The 19,476-nt window shown below is 42.7% G+C and overlaps 1 protein-coding gene across 2 annotated transcripts in view; it reads right to left on the bottom strand.

The window, feature by feature from the left end:
• Positions 1 to 19,476, bottom strand: part of CACNB4 (calcium voltage-gated channel auxiliary subunit beta 4) — a 237,505-nt gene that overhangs the window by 165,646 nt on the left and 52,383 nt on the right. Inside the window, exon 1 of one of the 2 annotated variants that reach the window (XM_053282341.1) lies at positions 12,932 to 13,369. The exons of the other annotated variant lie outside the window; for it this stretch is intronic. Within the exon in view, the coding sequence (XP_053138316.1) occupies positions 12,932 to 12,934 (3 nt within the window). The 5' untranslated portion in view covers positions 12,935 to 13,369. Of the gene's footprint in view, positions 1 to 12,931; positions 13,370 to 19,476 lie in introns of those variants that run through there. 2 annotated transcript variants of the gene reach the window in all.

Here is a 19,476-nt window from a genome sequence, read left to right on the forward strand (position 1 = left end):
TCAGCCTATGTGGTCTGTAACTGAAATAAGTCACATTTAGAGCAACTGAGGTATGTGATTTACAAGCTTTTCAGAAAGAAGCCTAAATTGTTTTTTTCCTTCTCTGTCCCTAAAGAAGTTTGAAGAAACAAAACTCTCCTATCAAACCCACACACACACAAAAATAGAAAAACAACATTTGTAGCTGAATGTATGACCAGCAAAATATGGTTACATATCAACCAAAAAGATAAAATATTTTACATCATAGAAAAACAATGTGTCTATTATGTTGCATTCTGGAACAGTGAACTATCTACACTGGCTTCTTCCTTCTTTTTCCTTGGCCTAGGGGAAATACTGCTGTATATAAACCTGCAAATAAACCAGCAGTGTAACAGCTACTTGAAGCAATGGGCCAACTGAGAGATCACATGGAACCATAGTTAAAGCCTGGTTTCCAATTTAGCTTTATTTCAAGCAAGTCAGTTAGAATAAACCAAGACTGGGTGGTGTAAAGGCAGATCTTTAGTTCTTTCTAAATGACATTGGAATAATTCCTGGCAGACATATGTGGGTAGGGGAAGTGTGCATGCTACCAAAGCTTGGGGACTCTGCAGAAGCAAGCATTAACTGTGGCTCCATGTTGTCTAACATGCCCAAAAGAGCAACTGTGTGAAGCCTAAATTCAATTGTGAAAGTTCAAGCAACACCACATCTACCAATATCTGCTTCGGCATCTGCTGGATTGATGAAAGTGATACACCAGTCATGTTGCATTGTATATTACTAAGTTGTGAGTATTTTCTATAGTCCCCTGGTTTGTGAGATGTACTCTATATACCCTTTTTAGCTTCCTTGACTTTACTTGTTAGCCATACTGGCATCCTCCCGGAATTGGTGGTCCCTTTCCTCCTCTTTAGTATACGTTCTACCTGGACTTCTATTATTGTGGTTTTAAATAAACTCCATGCATTCTGGAGCAAAGTGACTCTCCTGAGTTTCCCTTTCAGTCTTCTTTTCACCAAACTCCTCATTTAAGAAATGTTTCCTCTTCTGAAATTCAAAGTATCTAGATCAGATTTCTTTGGTGATTCTCCCCTCATGTGTATGCTGAATTTGATCTCACTACAGTCATTGATCTCACTACAGTCACTTCAGTTCCCTAAAGGTTCCATTACACTGGGATCTTGCACTGAGATCTCCTGTGCATCACCCAGGATTAAGTCCAAGGTCACCTTCTCTCTGGTTGGTTCCATGACCAACTGTTCTAGGGCACAGTCATGTCTAGAAATCTGGCCTCCTTGTCATTACCTGTCTGTGATTTACCCAGCCTATGTGTGGGTAATTGAAATCACCAATTATTACAGCGCTGTCTCTCTTTGATGCCTCCCTGATTTCCTTCTGCAACTCCCAGTCACTGTCAGTGTTTTGATCAGGAGGCTTATAGCATGTCCTTAGTAGCACATTTCCTTTCAGACTTTGCATTGTCACCCACAGAGTTTCTGTGGAGAACTCTGGTCTTCCTGCTTAATAGGTTCTATGCATTCTTTAATATACAGTGCCACTCTACCCCCAATTCACACACACCCGTCCTTTCTATAGAGTTTATATCAAGGAATAACCATGTCCCACTGATTTTCACTGTTCCACCATGTTTCTGTTATGCCCACTATATCTATCTATCTATCTTTCTATTTCCATTAGCAATCAAGCACTCCAGCTCGCCCATCTTGGCTCGGAGGCTTCTGGCATTGCATATGAGCACCTACATGCTGGATCTCTAACTGGTATATGCTATTTTTCTTTTGTCTCTTTGGCCAGCTAGCACATCCTTCTGTATGCTTTTTATCTGGTTCTGCTCTGTCCCCTTCTGGTTCATCTGAAGCATTTATACCCTCATACCTTAAGGGATGGCATTTGCTGAATCCTATTACAGCATGGAGAATTGTTTCCTCACCAAAGGTTTGTACAGAGCTGCATAACCCTTAAGGAAGCTGTCATGATCACCGGGTTTGATTCTGCTTTGTCTGAGAGAGACCACAAGAAAGACCAAGGATGCAGAGAAGAAGCAGTACCTGAGGTCCCCTGCTTCAGGGCACAGGGGTTCCTGTACATCAGGCCTGCTCAACTTAGGCCCCCCAGCTGTTTTTGGACTACAACTCCTACAATCCCCAGCCACAGTAGCCAATAGCCAGGGATTATGGCAGTTGTAGGCCAACATCTACAGGAGGGCCAAAGTTGAGCAGGCCTGCTGTACATCCTAAAAATTGCTCTTCAACCTGTGGCTGCCCCTTACCCTCTTCCTCTAGTTTGGAAGAGGAGGCTCAAGCTACATCACAGTGCTTCAGTTACAATGAAGGCACAGGCACTTTGTAGTATTCCATACTGGGGGTGTGGCCAGGCCCTACAGTTCCCCTCCAAAAGGGCTCAGTCTGTGGCAGGATCTTGCTAAAGCAACATCATTGCAAACGTTCTTTGCCCTTGCTGTTACCTGATCCTGCGTAGACTTAACTTCTGACACGACCTGGGTCATTCTTGCTCCCACAAAGACCTGACTCCTGACTTGTCATAGTCTACCTTGCTCCACATAGACCTGACTTCCCAGCTTCTGATAACCTACTTTACCTTGCTCTCGTGTAAACCTGACTTCCCTGCTTTTGACCTTGACTTGTGACTCAACCTAATCTGCGCTTGTAAACTTGACCTACTGGTTCCTGACCTCAGCTTGTGGCTAACACCTAGTTTCATCAGTGAGTAAAAGACTGGTACTGCTCAGCCCTGCAAAACATGAAAAATGCCCCCATTCCTTTTAGCAGACTGACTGACAGCTTTTTCTAGCATGAAAAATGAAAAAGTGTGCATTGTATGATGCATGAAGATGCCATGCTTCTAAGCTCACATTCAAGTCATCTTGCAATATGGAAGCTTGCCAATGGGCCACCTGGGAGTTATTCGCACATGGCTTCATGTTGTGGGGTAAATGTTGAGCAAAGCCACTTTGAATTACACGCGCGACATTGAGGGAAGCATCTCCTCCCCTCCACTCTCAGTTTTGGTTTTTGCTAGTTCACATGGGATGCCTCTGTGTTTTCCTTCTAGCCAATGTGGGTTGGGGGAAGGAGGGAGAGATTACTAAAGAGCTATATCTGCATTTCTAAAGAAAGTATCCCTCTTATCATGCTAATGATTCTACATCAGTGCCTCTCCCTATTTGCTCTGGCATTTTCAGAAAAAGTAGCTTAAAGCCAGCATTTTAAAAACCCAGAAATACATCAAGATAAGCTAGAATTTGCAAGACAAAACCTGATTTGTGTGTGGAGTGGGTCCAAGGATCTCAAAGGGGCTTTGGGTTAAGTTTGGCTGGTGTGTGCACAAACACACTCTCTTCTGAAGGAGATTCGGGGTAGAAGCCTTGTCTATAAAGCCTCCTGGGAAGCAAATCTACTCGGTATTGGACACATTTGTACCACTTTTCATATATCAAAAGTCTGAGGGCATGGAGAAACCCTGGCTGTTCTTGTAGCAGTTGTTGTCATATATTATGTAGTTTTAATTTGCCAGTCCCCCAAAATGGCGGGATAACAAATTGCACTAACCCAGCCACTCAGCTGACTTCGTCTTAATTACACTTTAAGGTTTAAAAAGAAGAAGAAGAAGGGTGGCTTTGAACATGCACTCTTTTTTTCCTTTTTCATCATAAGTGGATTGCATCTGAACCTCTAAGATGGATCACGCTAGCAACACTATGCTCAGTGTGCATGTACATACACACACAAAGCAGATGGTAATCATATGGTTAAAAACAAGTAGGGCCCATATTGCTGGTTGTGATTAAAATTGGGCTGACATTCTGACTACCAAAGTATGCATATAAATAGCACCTCTGAGCATGCAACACAAACACCCCTGCAGTGTACTTACAGGTGTTATTTATGTGCACACTTCAGTAGTAAGAATGTCAGCCAGGGGCCCAAGCTCAAACAGGTTGAAGATTTCAGCCTTTGTGTCAATGAAGGCTCCTGATTTGTACAAATTCCATCTTGTGTATAGTATAGTTGGAGAAGACAAGTATTCCTAAAAGCAGAGTGACCAACTTCCTGTTGGGAGATATTTTGTTGCTGCAGCAGCTTCCATTACTATTCCTCACTGATATTATTCTGCTCATGAATCAGCCATTCAATCCTTGTAGTTCTGAGATTGAGAGGAAAACCAGTTCCTGCATTCCAATTATTACTTCTGAAGTGTGTACACACATGCACACGCAATGACAACAGCTAAAACAGTGTTCTCAGTTATTTGGTCTGGGAGCATCTAAGCTTATATAAATGCTCATGCTAAGGTATGGTCAGTACCCTGGATTGAAAATCATTGGAAGTCTTGCTTTAGGTCCCCTAATGAGTTATTCAATATCTTTAATAATAATAAAAAGCCCCTTTAAATACCTGAACCACACTTATTTCCAAAACCAGAAAATGAAAATTTTAAAACATTACAATATTCAACATTATATAGTTTCAGAATTTAGAAGATTAGTTGTGCAGTCCTATACTTCTGTTTTTAAGAAGACATTTACACAAATGTTCATTGCATTTTATGGAAGCAAGGAAGATATATGCAAAGGTTGTTATGCCTTTTACTATCATGGGAACATCTCTATTCCCCCTGTGTGTAAGTATACATACATACACACACACACACACACACACACACACACCAGCAGTCTCTCCTGCTGCAGTCTGTGTCTTCCACAGATGATTCAGATTTCTTCAGCCTTTTAAAAGTTTACCTGAAAATTCCAGTGGGCTGTAGGTGGTAGGTGTGTAGGCAGCAGAAGAGTGGAAGAAGGTTGGAGACAAGGTTTTAAATACATGAATACTGGCATGAACAACAAACTCAATTACATTTGCTTCCCTTTTTATTATAAACAACTGGTCAAAGCCTCACAGTAGAAATACAGCTTATTTGTACACAATCAAGGATAGCTGCGATTGTTTCAGAGTTTGTCAATTCATAGTTTCCCTCAATCAATCACTCTTTTTTGCACAAGCAGGAAAACCCAGCTGGGAGTTTTGTTTTGTTTTTAGTCATACCTCCTTAGCTCATTTTCATCTAGCATCACACATGAGTAACTATATGTTCACACTGAGTTGTAAACTCCACCAATTGCCACATTGCTGAGATGATTGTACACTGGCTTACAAATACGTTTATCCTCAAAAGGCAAGAGCATCTAATGGTTGCTTCTAGGGTTCCCAGTTTTCCAGGATTGCCCTGAAGTCTCCAGGAACTGGCATTAATCTCCAGGTACCTATTGGAATCAAATCTGCACATTTTGAAGGCTTAATATTGTGAAAACTATTGGGGAAAGATTGGGGTGTGTGTGTCTCCAGGAGAGGTTTTCTTCAGCATTTGCAACGCTAGCTGCTTCACACTCTATGTGGCAATTATCTCTAGCCCTATTTGGATGTAATTTTAAAATCCCACTATAATGGTGTACAGCGCCAAAAGTTGGTCCAGAAATCCCACCCTGGTACACCATTCAACCCCCTTACTGTGCTGCTCACAGTTACAGCAACGTTTGTCTGCAGAGATGAATGCTGTAACCATGATGGTGGGTGTGTCTGTAATTGGGAAGCTGGGATGTCTCTTCAGATTAATAGGGCTGTAACTGTGAGAAGCACAGTGAGGGAGGTGAGTGACGCACTAGGACAGGACCTCCAGACCCACGTTCAGTGCCATACACAACTGCAGTGGATTTTTTTTAATTTATAACGTCCGAATAGGGCTTCTGTCCGAGCTACACTAATGTTCCCTACAGCAAGTGTGAGCAGTTCCATAATTTACATGTTAGACATTACTGCTGCATGTATACCACTGTTTCCTCCACATATGTGGACATATATGTGTCTAAATTTCCATTCACACGCATCTGATTGGGCAAGAGTTCCAAGTTGTGTGTTGTCCATGTACATGTTTGCTACAGCCGTAAACCCCAATATATACACAGCAACTGTCTTGCTGTGTGAAGAGTGAATCTACCCCATGAAAGGCAGAAGTACCCTCCTAAACTGGAGTGGGCAGACCCCTGCTTTCTTTTAATGTGGTGATTCTCTTTATTTAGCAGGAGGAGAGTAACTGGCCCTCTCCACTCTCAGCACAGTACCTCCAGTGACTGTTGCTGGTGTCTATCTTATGTTTCTTTTAGATTGTGAGCCCTTTGGGGACAGGGATCCATCTTACTTATTTATTATATCTCTGTGTAAACTGCCCTGAGCCATTTTTGGGAGGGTGGTAGAGAAATCGAATAAACAAATAACCAAAATAAAAGCCCAATTTCTTTCAAGTTTCCTGTTTTGTATTTCATGTTTATTCAATAGGCAGGCATGCTAAATGATTACTATAACATTAAAGAAATAATAACAATGAGTTAACATAAATAGGTCTGGGTTACCTTAAAGACAGTGCCTTCTTCTGCATGATCTGCACCACACATAAAGGCAATCTGGAAAGGTATGCCTCCATCCAGCTGCACCCAGTTTGTCTGGTGGCAACTCAGGATTGGGCCTTCTCTACAGATGCTCCTAGACTGTGGAATGCACTTCTTGCAGAAATCCAAGGCTTAACACCATCACTGGCCTTCAAGAGAGCCCTTATGACTTACTTTTAAGGTCTGGCCTTCCAAGGTTTTTAAGAACACTTTTTAAACTGTTAAATATTGTTTTAGTTTTTAATTGCTTTGTTGGTTTTAATTATGTTTCTGTTTGTCTATTGTGAACTGTCCAGAGCTGACAGATGAGGCGGTATAGAAATATAATAATTAATTTAGAGCCAGCGTGGTGTAGTGGCTAGAGTGCTGGACTAGAACCGGGGAGGCCCGAGTTCAAATCCCCATTCAGCCATGAAACTAGCTGGGTGACTCTGGGCCAGTCACTTCTCTCTCAGCCTAACCTACTTCACAGGGTTGTTGTGAGGAGAAACCTAAGTATGTAGTACACCGCTCTGGGCTCTTTGGAGGAAGAGCGGGATATAAAATGTAAAAATTAAATTAATTAATTCTCCAGGATGATCTGTCTTCAACTTGGCCTTTAAGGTCTTTCAGTGGTGCATACATTGCTGTTGAAAACGAGTCTATCCACCTTGTTGCTGGTTGTCCACTTCTTCTCTGTCATTCAATTTTACCCAGAATTATGGACTTCTCAAGGGAGCTGGGTATTCTCATAATGTGTCCAAAGTATGATAGTTTGAGCCTGGTCATTTGTGCCTCGAGTGAAAATTCTGGTTTGATTTGTTCTATGATCTATTTCTTTGTTTTCCTGGCTGTCCATAGTATCCTCAAAAGTCTTCTCAAGCACCAAAGTTCAAAAGCGTCAATACTTTTTCTATCCTGCTTCTTCAAAGTCCAGCTTTCACACCCACAGAGTGACACCGGAAAAACTACTGTCCGAACGATTCTAATCTGTGTAGATATAGACACGTCAAGGTATTGAAATATCCTTTCCAAGGCCTTCATTGCAACCCTACCAAGTTCTAGTCTGCGGCATATTTCCTGGATGCTGGATCCTTTACTGTTGACAGCTGCTCCTAAAAGAAAGAAGCTATCCATCACTTCAGTGTCTTCATTATCAATTCTAAGGCTGGCTGCTATACCCATTGTCATTAGTTTAGTCTTCTTTACATTTACATTTAATTGTAGTCCCATTTTTTCACTGTGTTCCTTGACTTTCATTACTAGAGCTTGCAGATCATGCGCATTCACAGCTATCAGAGTAGTGTCGTCAACATAGCACAGTTTATTGATATTTCTTCCTCCAAGTTGAATAAATAGGGAGAAAGTATACAGCTTTGTCTTACTGCTTTGCCGATCTGGAACCAGTCTGTTTCACCATGTTATGTCTGGACTGTGGCTTCCTTTCCTGTGTATAGGTTTCTCATGAGAACAATGAGATGTTCTGGGATTCCCATTTTCCTAAGGATATTCCACAACTTGACAAGGTCGACGCAATTGAAGGCTTTTCTGTAGTCAAAAAAGCTCATATTGACTTCTTTTCGGTATTCTTTGGCTTTCTCAATTGTCCAAGGGGCATCAGCAATAATGTCTCTTGTTCCTTTTCTGAGTTAGCTTGAACATCCAGCGTTTCCCATGTAGTGCTCTAATCTGCATTGGATGATCCTGAGCATTATTTTGCTAGCATGTGAAATTAAGGATATTGTGCAGTCTGTTAAGTCTCCTTTCTTTGGTATGGGTATGTAGACTGACCTCTTCCAATCTGTTGGCCACTGTGTGGTTCTTCAGATTTGCTGGCATAGTTGGATTAGAGCCTGGACTGATACACTGCCACAAACCTCCATCTCTGAGCACTTTGCAGCAACATAAGACAATTAAAACAGAAATTAAAACCTTAAAACAATTTAAAACCAAATGTCTACTTAAAAACCTTGGGTGAATACACTTGTCTTTAAAGACTTTTTAAAAAGTTGACAGAGATGGGTAGCTCTTATTTCAGTAGGGAGTACATTCTAGAGTCTTGGGTCATGCAGCTTTTGTGCCTTATCTATCTATATATTTAATCCTCCTGGGTGCACCTGTAGAATGTGCATCCTGATGCCCAGCTGATTGGCTGGGCAACAAAGGCACCTGATAGGCTGAGGCCACACCAAGAAACAAGAAACATGGTCACGGTGAGCCAGTGGGTCACAGTGGTGAGGCGGTGGCGGACCCGGCTGTGGTGATGAGGCGGTGGTGGGCCCAGCTGTGGCTGTGGCGCTTTCAGGCCCGAGGTAGCGGCTGGACCATCTGGAGTCCGGCCCGCGCCGAGGCACAGCCTCAGGACCTGGCAGCTGCGAGGTAGCGAACAGGCCAGGCTGCGCCAAATGGACCCAGCAGCCTGCGGGGCTGAGAGACGGGCAGTGGAGCTGCACCACAGAGCAGGCCCAGGAGGGGCGGATGATAATGGGGGGGGCAGAAGTGGCGGTGGGGAGGAGAAGTGGCTGGGCCTGGCACAGGCCAGCTGTGGTCATGAAGCGGAGACTGGGGGAGAAGGTGGGGGGGGGAGAGTAACCATCGGCCCCAAAGATCACACAGATGCTCTGTGCGGGGTCGGCTAGTTGTTGATTATTATTTCTTATTTACACAGTCAGACAGGTGTTATTGACTGGTTTGTTTTATCCAGACATCGAGTCCTTCCCAAGGACCTGGGATGGCTGAATTTTATTATCAACATTGTTGCTGTTATTATTATAGATATTGTCACAAAATATAGGCTACTCCAAGTAAAATTGCTTTTTGAAATTGACTGATGGTGATTTCTGTGGCCCCTATGGTGTTGAGGTGCTCTTCAAGGTGTTTTGGAATTGCACCTAGGGCGCCAATTACCACTGGGATTATTTTGGTCTTCTTCTGCCACAGTCTTTCAATTTCAGTTTGTAGATCTTTGTATTTTGTTATTTTTTCTATTTCTTTTTCTTCTATTCTGCTATTCCCTGGTATAGCTATGTCGATTATTTTAACTTGATTTTCTTTCTTCTCGACTACAGTTATATCTGGTGTATTGTGTGGCAGATGTTTGTCTGTTTGTAGTCAGAGGTCCCATAATAATATTTTTGCATCTTTATTTTCTACAACGTTTTCCATTTCATGGTCCCACCAATTTTTGGCTACAGATAGCTTGTATTTTTTGCAGATGTTCCAGTGTATCATCCCTGCTACCTTGTCATGCCTCTGTTTGTAGTCAGTCTGTGCCATATTTTTACAGCAGCTGATTAGGTGGTCCACGGTTTCATCTGCTTCTTTACAAAGGCGGCACTTGCTGTTTGTTGTGGATTTTTTGACTTTTGCTCTAATTGCATTTGTTCTTAGTGTCTGTTCTTGTGCAGCCAGTATTAAACCCTCTGTTTCTTTCTTCAAGTTGCCATTCTTAAGCCACTGCCAGGTCTTGGAGATATTTGATTTTCTGGTTATATTGTGCAAATATTGACCATGCAGGGGCTTCTCTTTCCATTTTTCTGCTCGGTTCTTGACTTGTTCTTTCTTGTAGGCCTGCTTTGTTTCATTGGTGTTGAATAGTTTCTCGTTATTGACCATTTTAAGTGCATCTTCATTCTCCTTTATATATTCTTCAAGGCCTCTTTTCTCCTCCTCTAATAATAATTATCATCATCATCATCATCATCATCATCACCACCATCACCTCTAACAAAAAAAGTTCTAAAACTGGTTTACATAGAAATTAAATAAAATGGTTGCCTTTTCCCAAGGGGCTCAGAATCTAAAAAGAAATATAAGGTAGACACCAGCAGCAACCACTGGAAGGATATTGTCCTGGGGTTGGATAGTTGCTCTCCCCCTGCTAAATATAGGAGAATCACCTGTTTGAAAGGTGCCTCTTTGCTCGGGTAACAGGGGTAACTGCTACTTGCCAAATGCAATGCAAATGAAAAAATATTTCTATATCCTGTAGCAAACATATAACGTAAGAACAAGCATTCATGTCTGTAAAGCACTTTCTTTATGTGCATTTTGGAACTTAGCTCAATCAGATGCATGCATACACAAGCAATTACAGTATGAATATCTGATACAGCCCCCCCGCCCCCGTTCACTGAGCATAAATACACCATTTATCTGAAGAACAGGAGACGTCAGTATATGTGCAGTGATCCAACATAGTGTTAAACATACTACATAACACTGGCTGACATCCTGACTTGGAAGGTCTGTGGGGATGGACCACCCTGTGCAGCTCCCCAGGAAACCTTGCACCCTGGCGCAGCTCTGGCCACCCTGGCGCAGCTCCCCAGGAAACCTTGCATACATGCTTCTGCACAAGAGCCCTTAAGAGTCTGGAGCGCTGCCAACACTCTGGAAGCTCTCTGCAAACTCAGAAACACGTTGTTGTGCGTAGCACTGCAAACTCTAAGGGCTCTCACACTAAAGTGTGCACACAGAATGATCTGGGGGAGCTGTACAAGGGCCCTCGGTGCACCCCCACAGTCACTTGAAGAGCACACACTTTGTTGCTCAGGCTGTCAGCCATGGATTTTAAAGGTCTTAAAGCACACTAAAATCCTTGTTGGATTGTGACTGAGGGGCACAACTGCAAAATTACTAGAATTCCATTTGGCTCTTTGTCCACAATACATGGATTCTAAGGAACATCACTTCCTTTAATATCTTTGTGCCTTCCGCTGCACTGCTTTGTGCTGAGATTAGTCCTCTGTCTACCAAGGCCCGAATCCCTAAAACTAGTACTGCCCTCTTCATGCATCCTTGTAACAGTTACAATGCCAGCTGAGCTGAAGTCCCGCTCCCTTGTGCATTTGGCTGAAGAGAACACAGGGTGGTGGTATGTCACAAACCAGCACAGAGGCAGGGCTTCCATAGGCACTGTAAATGTGTACTTTGTACAGACACAGGTTGCTAGGGCGGCCAGCATTTGTTGCAATTAATTAATTTTTAATTAAATAAAACTGAAACATGCCACAACAAACTGAAACCACATTTTAGAAACCGTGTTTAACACGCTGGGTGCACTTTTTGTGTTACTGAAATATGAAGCTGAACAAAAGCTGTACTATTTTTAAACAGCCATTTGGCCATCTTTTTTTTTTTTAAAGCACCTTTACAAACTTTTACCTATAAAAGGAATACTACTTTACTTACATTTATCTACAAGCGATCAAATTGGCCTGTTTATAATTTCATGTTTTGGTAACCATGAAAACATGGGCTTGAGTTCTAATTTCTGAAAAGTAGACATCAATTTTTAGTGACAAGCGTATAGGAAAGCAGCTTCTGACAGGTTGAAATATTCCCTTATATATCACTGTTATCATATCACAATTTTAAAAGGGTTTCATTACAGAACTGTATTTGTGCTTCAAATAACCTTTGTCTCAGACAGACATGCATGCATTTTTCCAGTTGTGCTTTTCAATAAATTTTCTAATACTAGAAGAGCGGGGGTGGGGGAGCACATAAAAAAGCATATAGGCCTGGATTTGCATTAAAATTTAAGTTTCCATATTGAAAGTGGAAGACTGGATATTTATTTATTTATTTGATTTTTATACCACCTCACCCAGATGGCTCTAGGCAGTTGTCAAACATACATCACTATAAATGGGCCAATTGTTATGGTAAGTGAGACTCAAATACAGCAGACAAAGGGACAACTTAATACAGGAGTGGTAACCACTTATCAGATACAGAGAATATTTGAACAGAGAGTGTGTATATACACACACACACACACACACACACACTAAGTAGCATCCACAGTAATGCTGGTGCAATATGCTTCAGAGCAAGGAACCTTCCTCATCCACTCTTCCCAATGGAATCTCATTGATCCCACTGAAAAGCCATGGTTGAGGATCCAGAGACCTTCAGTAATGATAATGGGATGCTGTAAGGTGAGGAGGTATACCCAGTAATGGCAAACAGAACAGTGCCTCTACTAGCAGCTCCCCTTGCAGTTTGAGTATCCCCCTCTCCCCCTGCACTGCAAGCCATGCTGTTGTCGAGAGTCCTGAAGCCCTCAACCATGTGGGTTTTCAGGAGACTCAAAAAGCTTCAGCAGGGAGAAGAGGCCTGGGAAAGATGCCTTCCATGGACATGTTTCATCAGTGATACGCTGGATGCTACTCATTTGTAGTGTATTGGATAGTGTCTGACTAGAATCAGGAAGCCTGAGGTAAAAAACCTCACTCAGCCGTAACGCTCACTAAATGTTCTTGGACCCGTTACTATTTCCCAATCAAACCTACCTCACAGAGTTACTGCAAGGATTACATAGAAGGGAGAACTCTCAACCTTTGGGGGCAGAACCATGTACCCCACCATCAATTACTTAGGGGAAGGATAAAAAGGATTTTAAAAATCACAAATAAAAATGACCATATACGTACTATGCATAATACATGAAGAAAGAAAAGAATGTTAAGGTCCTACCATTGGAGGGAAGGAATGGGTAAGGTTGGAATGGTTATTCCAAGTTTTATTTTCATTGGCCAACAAGTGATGCAGGCTTAGGAGGGATCATGATGCTGAGGAGGAGTCACTATACCAACTGTGCTCAAGGTTTGCCTTGCAGCACAATACATGATGAGGACGCAATTTCCTCTTCTCTCTCTTCCCTGCAAAAGCCTTTTTCGTTGACTCAAGTTTGAGAACCCTGGCCCACTGTGATTAATTAACATTGGATCCAAGGTAGAGTAGATAAAATTAGATCCCGATAGGGTGGATTCTGAGGTCCTTCTTCTATTGGCCATAAAAAGACACCCTAGCATGCTTGACAACTTGCTTCTCACATTGCGGGGAGCTCTCTGGGAACATCCTTTGACACACAGAAGAAATCTGGATTTTAAAAAACGTTAGGAAGCCCCTGCCTGCCTCCTTCCTTGCTTGCTTGCTTGCTTGGGGCCTCCCTGCAAGCCACCTACTCCAGTTCAGGCTTCACGGAGGCCTCCCTGGAAGCCCCGCCCACCCGCCGATCAGCTGAGAGGCGGGGAGAAAAGGAGCTCCTGGCAGCATGTCTGCTGCTTAGATTGCCGGCCAGGAGGACAAGCAGGAGAGAGGGCGAACAGGGTAAGTGGCTGAGGGGACTTGGGGCTGGGCAGGGGGCAATGCGGAGTCATGTGAGAGGTCTCTGGGGTGCCCCCAAGGCAGTGGGGCCCCCAGACAACTGTCTCCCCTTGCCTAATGATAGTTCCGCCCATGGTCCGTAGTCTGGGAGTGCTCCTGGATCCCAAACTCTCCCTGGTTCCTCAGGTTGAGACAGTGGCCAGGAGTGCTTTTTAGCAGTAGGGGTGTGCACAGAACCGCCGAACTGCGGTCCGGCACTGGGGTGGGGGGTTGCTTTAAGAGCCGGGGGAGGGTTTACTTACCCCTCCTGCCGCTTTCCCCCTCCGGTGTCTGTAGTTCCTGTAGTAATTGGGGCAGCAGGATACCTCCCTGCCGCCCCTTCCCCGGTTGGACTTCTAAAGGCTCCCAGAAGTCTTCTGTGTGCACGCTTCACGTCTTAAAAATATCCTAAGGCGGGGGGTGGCAAGGATGTATTGCGGCGGCAGCAGTAATTGGGGCGGCAGGATACCTCCCTGCCACCCTTTCCCCTGTTTGACTTCTAAAGGCTCCCAGAAGTCTTCTGCGTGTGCGCAGAAGACTTCTGGGAGCCTTTAAAATAAAATAATAATAATTCAATTTCTATACCGCCCTTCCAAAAATGGCTCAGGGCGGTTTACAAAGAGAAATAACAAACAAATAAGATGGCTCCCTGTTCCCAAAGGGCTCACATTCTAAAAAGAAACACAAGATAGACACCCGCAACAGTCACTGGAAGTACTGTGCTGGGGGTGAATAAGGCCAGTTACTCTCCCCCTGCTAAATAAAGAGAATCACCACGTTAAAAGGTGCCTCTTTGCCCAGTTAGCAGGGGATAATGTCTGAAAAAGGCTCTTTTCTCTCCCTGTTGCACCTCTTCCTCAATATGTAATAGTGAGACTGGAGGCAGAGGGCTGGTCTCTGAACAATGACAACTCTAGCAACAATCAATCAAAAATTTAAATAAGTCCCCCCCTTCCCCGCAAAAAAAGGACACACAATGGGACAGTGATTTACCAGAGGAAAGGTAAAGAAGAACAGTTAAATAAGGATGATGTGGTGTAGAGGTGAGGAAACACTCAACACCTTGACATTAGGATATTGATAATCCAGGATAATCCAGGACATCCAGGGCATTCAAAAGGCTGAGGGTGGAAAGGTTCTGTTTGTGGAAAATGCTTGCACCTGGCTTGGAGAAATCCCTACCTTATCCTACACCTTTTCCAAAGATCCCAACCCTCAGGAGCAGCTTTTCAGGGAACCCTGGGAGGAACGGGCGGGGAAGTTCTCTTGCACTTGCAACATTACGTAAGTTAACGGTTAGCCAAAAACCCCACTGTAAACATGCAAGCTCTTGGGCATGACTAAATGTTCCATGCAGAGAGTCAGTATATAGTCACAAGCAGCTAGGAAGCAATAGTGACGGACCCCCATGCCCTCATTGTGGGCTTTCTAGAGGCATCCAAATGGAAAAGATACTGGGCTAGATGGATAATGCTCTTATGTTTTTATGACAAAGAAAGCTCCTTGTATAGTGGCCATAGTCTATGATTTGGTTATGACCGAAAATCTTGGTCCAAATACAGTCATTAGTTTAGGGCTTGACAAATCCCAGGCACCACAAAGTAGGGATATGCAGACTGTTTCACCAGCAAAATATTCTGCCTCAAAACGGGCTGTTATAAGCGTTTCGAGCTCAAAACAGAGCACCCTTCAAATAAAGGGTCTGTTTCAAGCTCACAGCAGAACAACTCCCATTTCAATCAGAATGTTTTGATGTTTCAAGTACCATTTTGGGGGTCCGTTTTTCCCTTGCTGATTGGTTTTCTGGCACTGGCTTCTGACTGGCTTGTAAACTCCTTGCATCTTGGTTGGCTTGTTATCATACAAATGAACTGTTGTCAAGGGCAACTGTGCCCCCATTGGTTGTGGGGAGGGCGCGAGTCACAAAAGGAAGGAATTTCAAGTTCAAAATGTATTCAAAATCGACAAGGAGGCAGAGAGAGAGCCCCTATACCGTGCCTCTCTTGAAGAAGAGGATGCATCAGGACGGGAGAAGGGAAGGTTTGATTTTTTGGTTTTCTTTTCTCAGCCTGAGTATAATATGCTGTGCTATTGCTGCTATAACTATCTGGTTTTGCTGGATCTCATGTTGACAAAGGCAGAACTTGTGGTTTCTTTTGTTTGTGAGCTAGTGTTGTGGTGAGAAATGGACAATGGCAGGTAAGTAAGGGTGTGTGTGTGTGTATAATATCTTCTGGTGATTGTTGTGATGAGCTCCATGTCTGGCTTTGAAACTAACATGTGCATCACAATCTGCATTGCAAGATGTCTACAGTCAAAATGTGGCTCAAGTTGCTCTAGTTGAGCTTTTGGCTATGATTGCTGCTAAGTAAGGATGCTGCTGTGGCAGCTGTTGCAATGCTGAGAAGTAACTTGGGGGTTTGGAAGGAAAGGTTAAGATTTTGTTTTAAATTGCCCGCTTGCCCATTTCTTTTGTGGATTGGGTGGTAAGTAACACTCATCATGCCCTACCTACCACTTTGGTGTCCCTAGGAGCTACCCATGGGGAACAATGGAGTGTTTTGAGTTCCCCATTATTCCCTATGGCTGAAAGACTTAAACTGTTTCAAGTTTGACCACTGTTTTGATAGAATGTTTTGGCTGCTTTGTGTTTCATTTCAAACTCGAAACAACACAAAATCCATTTTGTGCACATCTCTACCAGGGAGCCATGGTGGCCAGAGCAGGAGGGGGGAGCAGTTCACTGGGGTTGAATCCTTGCCTGTAAGGGATTTAACAGTAAGCTACCACCATCCACTTTATTTTAATGTAGGAAAACCCACTCTCAATATAAGGTTCCGGGGGTGGTGGTGTTAAAGTGGCAAAATCTTTCCCAAAAAGGAAGCAATCCTAGGCCTTCAAAGGTGTGTGACTAAGGCAGACCCAAAATGAAGAGTAGCCCGCTTGACCAACAAGAGTTTATTATTACATTAAAAGAAAAACAAGATTATGCCATAAGATAAATTGTCTTTTCATAAAACAGATTGTAAGAGAGAGTTTTCAGTAACCTGTCAATGCAGATTCCAAGCAATCAGTAAAGAAAAATAACTTCCCTGATGTGTTTAATTTTTTTTAATTTTTTTTTTTTTGCATTTTAAAATTTTATTGGTTTTTACAATATCTTAACAGTCCAATTACATTTAATTAAGTAAATATTGACTTCCCGCTTACCAGTCTGCACGGTTCATATTAGCTATACAAATCTACCATTGCTATAATAATTCAAAACACCTATACTCCACATTGCAAACTTGATTTTACCCTACCCAACCTGCTGTTGTTACTAAATTTCAAACCCTGCTGAAAGGTCCATATTGGAAAAATAGTTCTTTAAGTAAAGTAAGAATGGCTCCCAATCTTCTTTGAAACATTCCAAGTTTTCATCCCTTATGAGTGCTGTAAGTTTTGCCATCTCAGCGTATTCCAACATTTTTATCAACCAATCTTCTTTTGAAGGCATTTTATTATCTTTCCATTTCTGTGCGTTTAATTGACCTGGTCCTAACTTATTTCTTACAGGCTGTGACCTTCCCATATCCCCAGCAGCTCTCAGCCTGCTGCTTCCTCAGGGTGCTCCTGGGACAGACTAACTAACAAAAACCAAAACTTCTGCTGCTGGCTGAGCCGGAAATCCCCGCCCAGTCCTCTGTATTGGTCCCTTTAATTTGAACTTCCCAGGCTTTTTCCCTTTTTAAGAAAGGCCCTGTTGGAGATGGACTTCCAGTTCATCGACCTTTTGCACCAGCTATCCTAATGACTATCCTAATGACCAACTATCCTAATGACCAGGGGCACTGGGAGTAGAGATAGTGAGTAAGGGTGTCTATAACTGTTCTACTTCTCTCCACTCAATGACCCCTGATCTGACGCTTCCACACTTCCTGTGCTGAGTCACAATCCTTCCTTTCCTCCAAGAGAACTGATGGAAATATCTCTCTCCCTCCTTACCTATTCATTATGTAGTTCTTTAGATTAGTTTTAGGTCTTTCCTATCCAAGTGTACTTAACCAATAAATACTTAGTGTTTAGTTCTACAAGGATCTCCGTGTGTTTTCTCTAAATAGCTGCAACAACTAAACCATCCTCTGCTACCCACTCTGTAACTGGAGTGTGTGCCCATTCCTAACAGGCCCACCCTCCAGTGGTTGCTCTAAGTGAGGCCTAATCCTCCCTCAAAGCCTTCCCATCACTACACAGACTATATGCTAGAACTATATAATAGAATCTTTATTTATTCAGGCAACTCTGTTTCTATTCTAAATATGCTGCTTGTAAAAAGGGGATACATATAGAAGGCCATATTCCTCCCACCCCGCCCCCCACAATGTTTGCCATTATGTCCACTAATTTTGCCAAGTGTCCATTGTCTGGCTCCTACATTTTGGGGCTAGCTTCTAGATCCAAAGAACATTTGCCAAGGCCTGCATTAGCTTACGGGTATTTGTAAAATTTTTGATCATCATAATATTAAGCATCGATTTTTCACTAAACCAACCATTACATATATTTCAGTCTTATCTTTAATAACAAACTGGGGGGATTCTGTTTTGTATTCCAAGGTTGCCCCACACTGAGCTAAAACACCACAACTTAGCAGGGGGAAATGACTTCTAGAGACAATCATATTTTATGCTGATGAATAAAACATTTGAGAAGACTACATCCGCAAGCAACTCTCTTAGCTCTGTCACCCTGTTCATGTTGCAATGATTCCAGACAAATCAGTGAAGCTGCAGTAAGCAGGGTTAGAACTTAATAACTTTGCCTTCAAGCAACACCTAAAAATAGGATGACTTGCTAGTCAGAACCTGAGAATGTTGCCTCTAAACAGCCACTTCCCCTCCAAGTAATGATTGTTCTTTGACAGAAAATGTGGTGGTGATGGTGGGGTAGAAATACAGTACATCTGTTTCACAAAGAATAATTAAGTGTTTTCTGACAAAGCAACTCTTCACAAAGGCCTAGTGTTCCTTCAAACGTTCAAGAGTTAATTCTTGATTAAAAACATAGGAGGTTAAGTTATTGTATGCCAGAGCCAAATCCTGTTGAATGAGGCACTCCAGACTGCATTCTGACAAGGTAAGCAGAGGGACAGGCAACTAGAGATGCTAAGTAGCTGACAGGAACTTAATTAACCAGATAGCCAGACCAGAACTCCTCCAACAGACTTTGATATAAACTTTCCTCCTAGCTTAGAAGCATAATTTTCATTAGGATCATGTCATCAGGAGAAATGTTTTAAAACGCTCCTCCATGCCACGGTCTCAGTTTGGCTTCAGAGCTATTTACAAAAAGACAAAATGGCAAAGAGTTTAAATTCATGTCTAGTTTGGCTTTGAGGCTGGACCCGAAGGAGTCTTATGTCCCTCATGTGGAAAAACAAAAGGCTCATTGGCCATGTGCTGACAATAAGGAAAAGCAGGAGGCACAGTGCTGCTATCAAGAAAAGGGGGAGAAGCTGCAATTTTATACAAAAATGGAATGAGATCTATATTATTACAGTCTGGAAAGAAGAAAAGGTGCTGGGCATAGGAATGGAATGAGGCCTATAGCGATAATGTGGACAGAAGCGGGTGGATGAGATTAAATATGTGAATATCATATGTGAACATCATATTCTTTCCATGTTCTTCATTGTAAAGCCTGGGAGCCAGTGGTGCTCCCACGGACCCAAATTTTCCAGCTAGAATAAACTATGACACTGAAGCAGTCCGAGCAGGATCTTCTTGGATCCTTGTGAAAAGGGATCCTTGAGTTAAAACATTTTGGATTCCATTTAAGAACTGTTTTCTTTCTAGTTGATATGAGTTTCAAGAATAAAACTGCATTTTTTA

The sequence above is a fragment of the Hemicordylus capensis genome, chromosome 1 (assembly GCF_027244095.1).
Source record: "Hemicordylus capensis ecotype Gifberg chromosome 1, rHemCap1.1.pri, whole genome shotgun sequence".
NCBI classification, from domain to species: Eukaryota; Metazoa; Chordata; class Lepidosauria; order Squamata; family Cordylidae; genus Hemicordylus; species Hemicordylus capensis.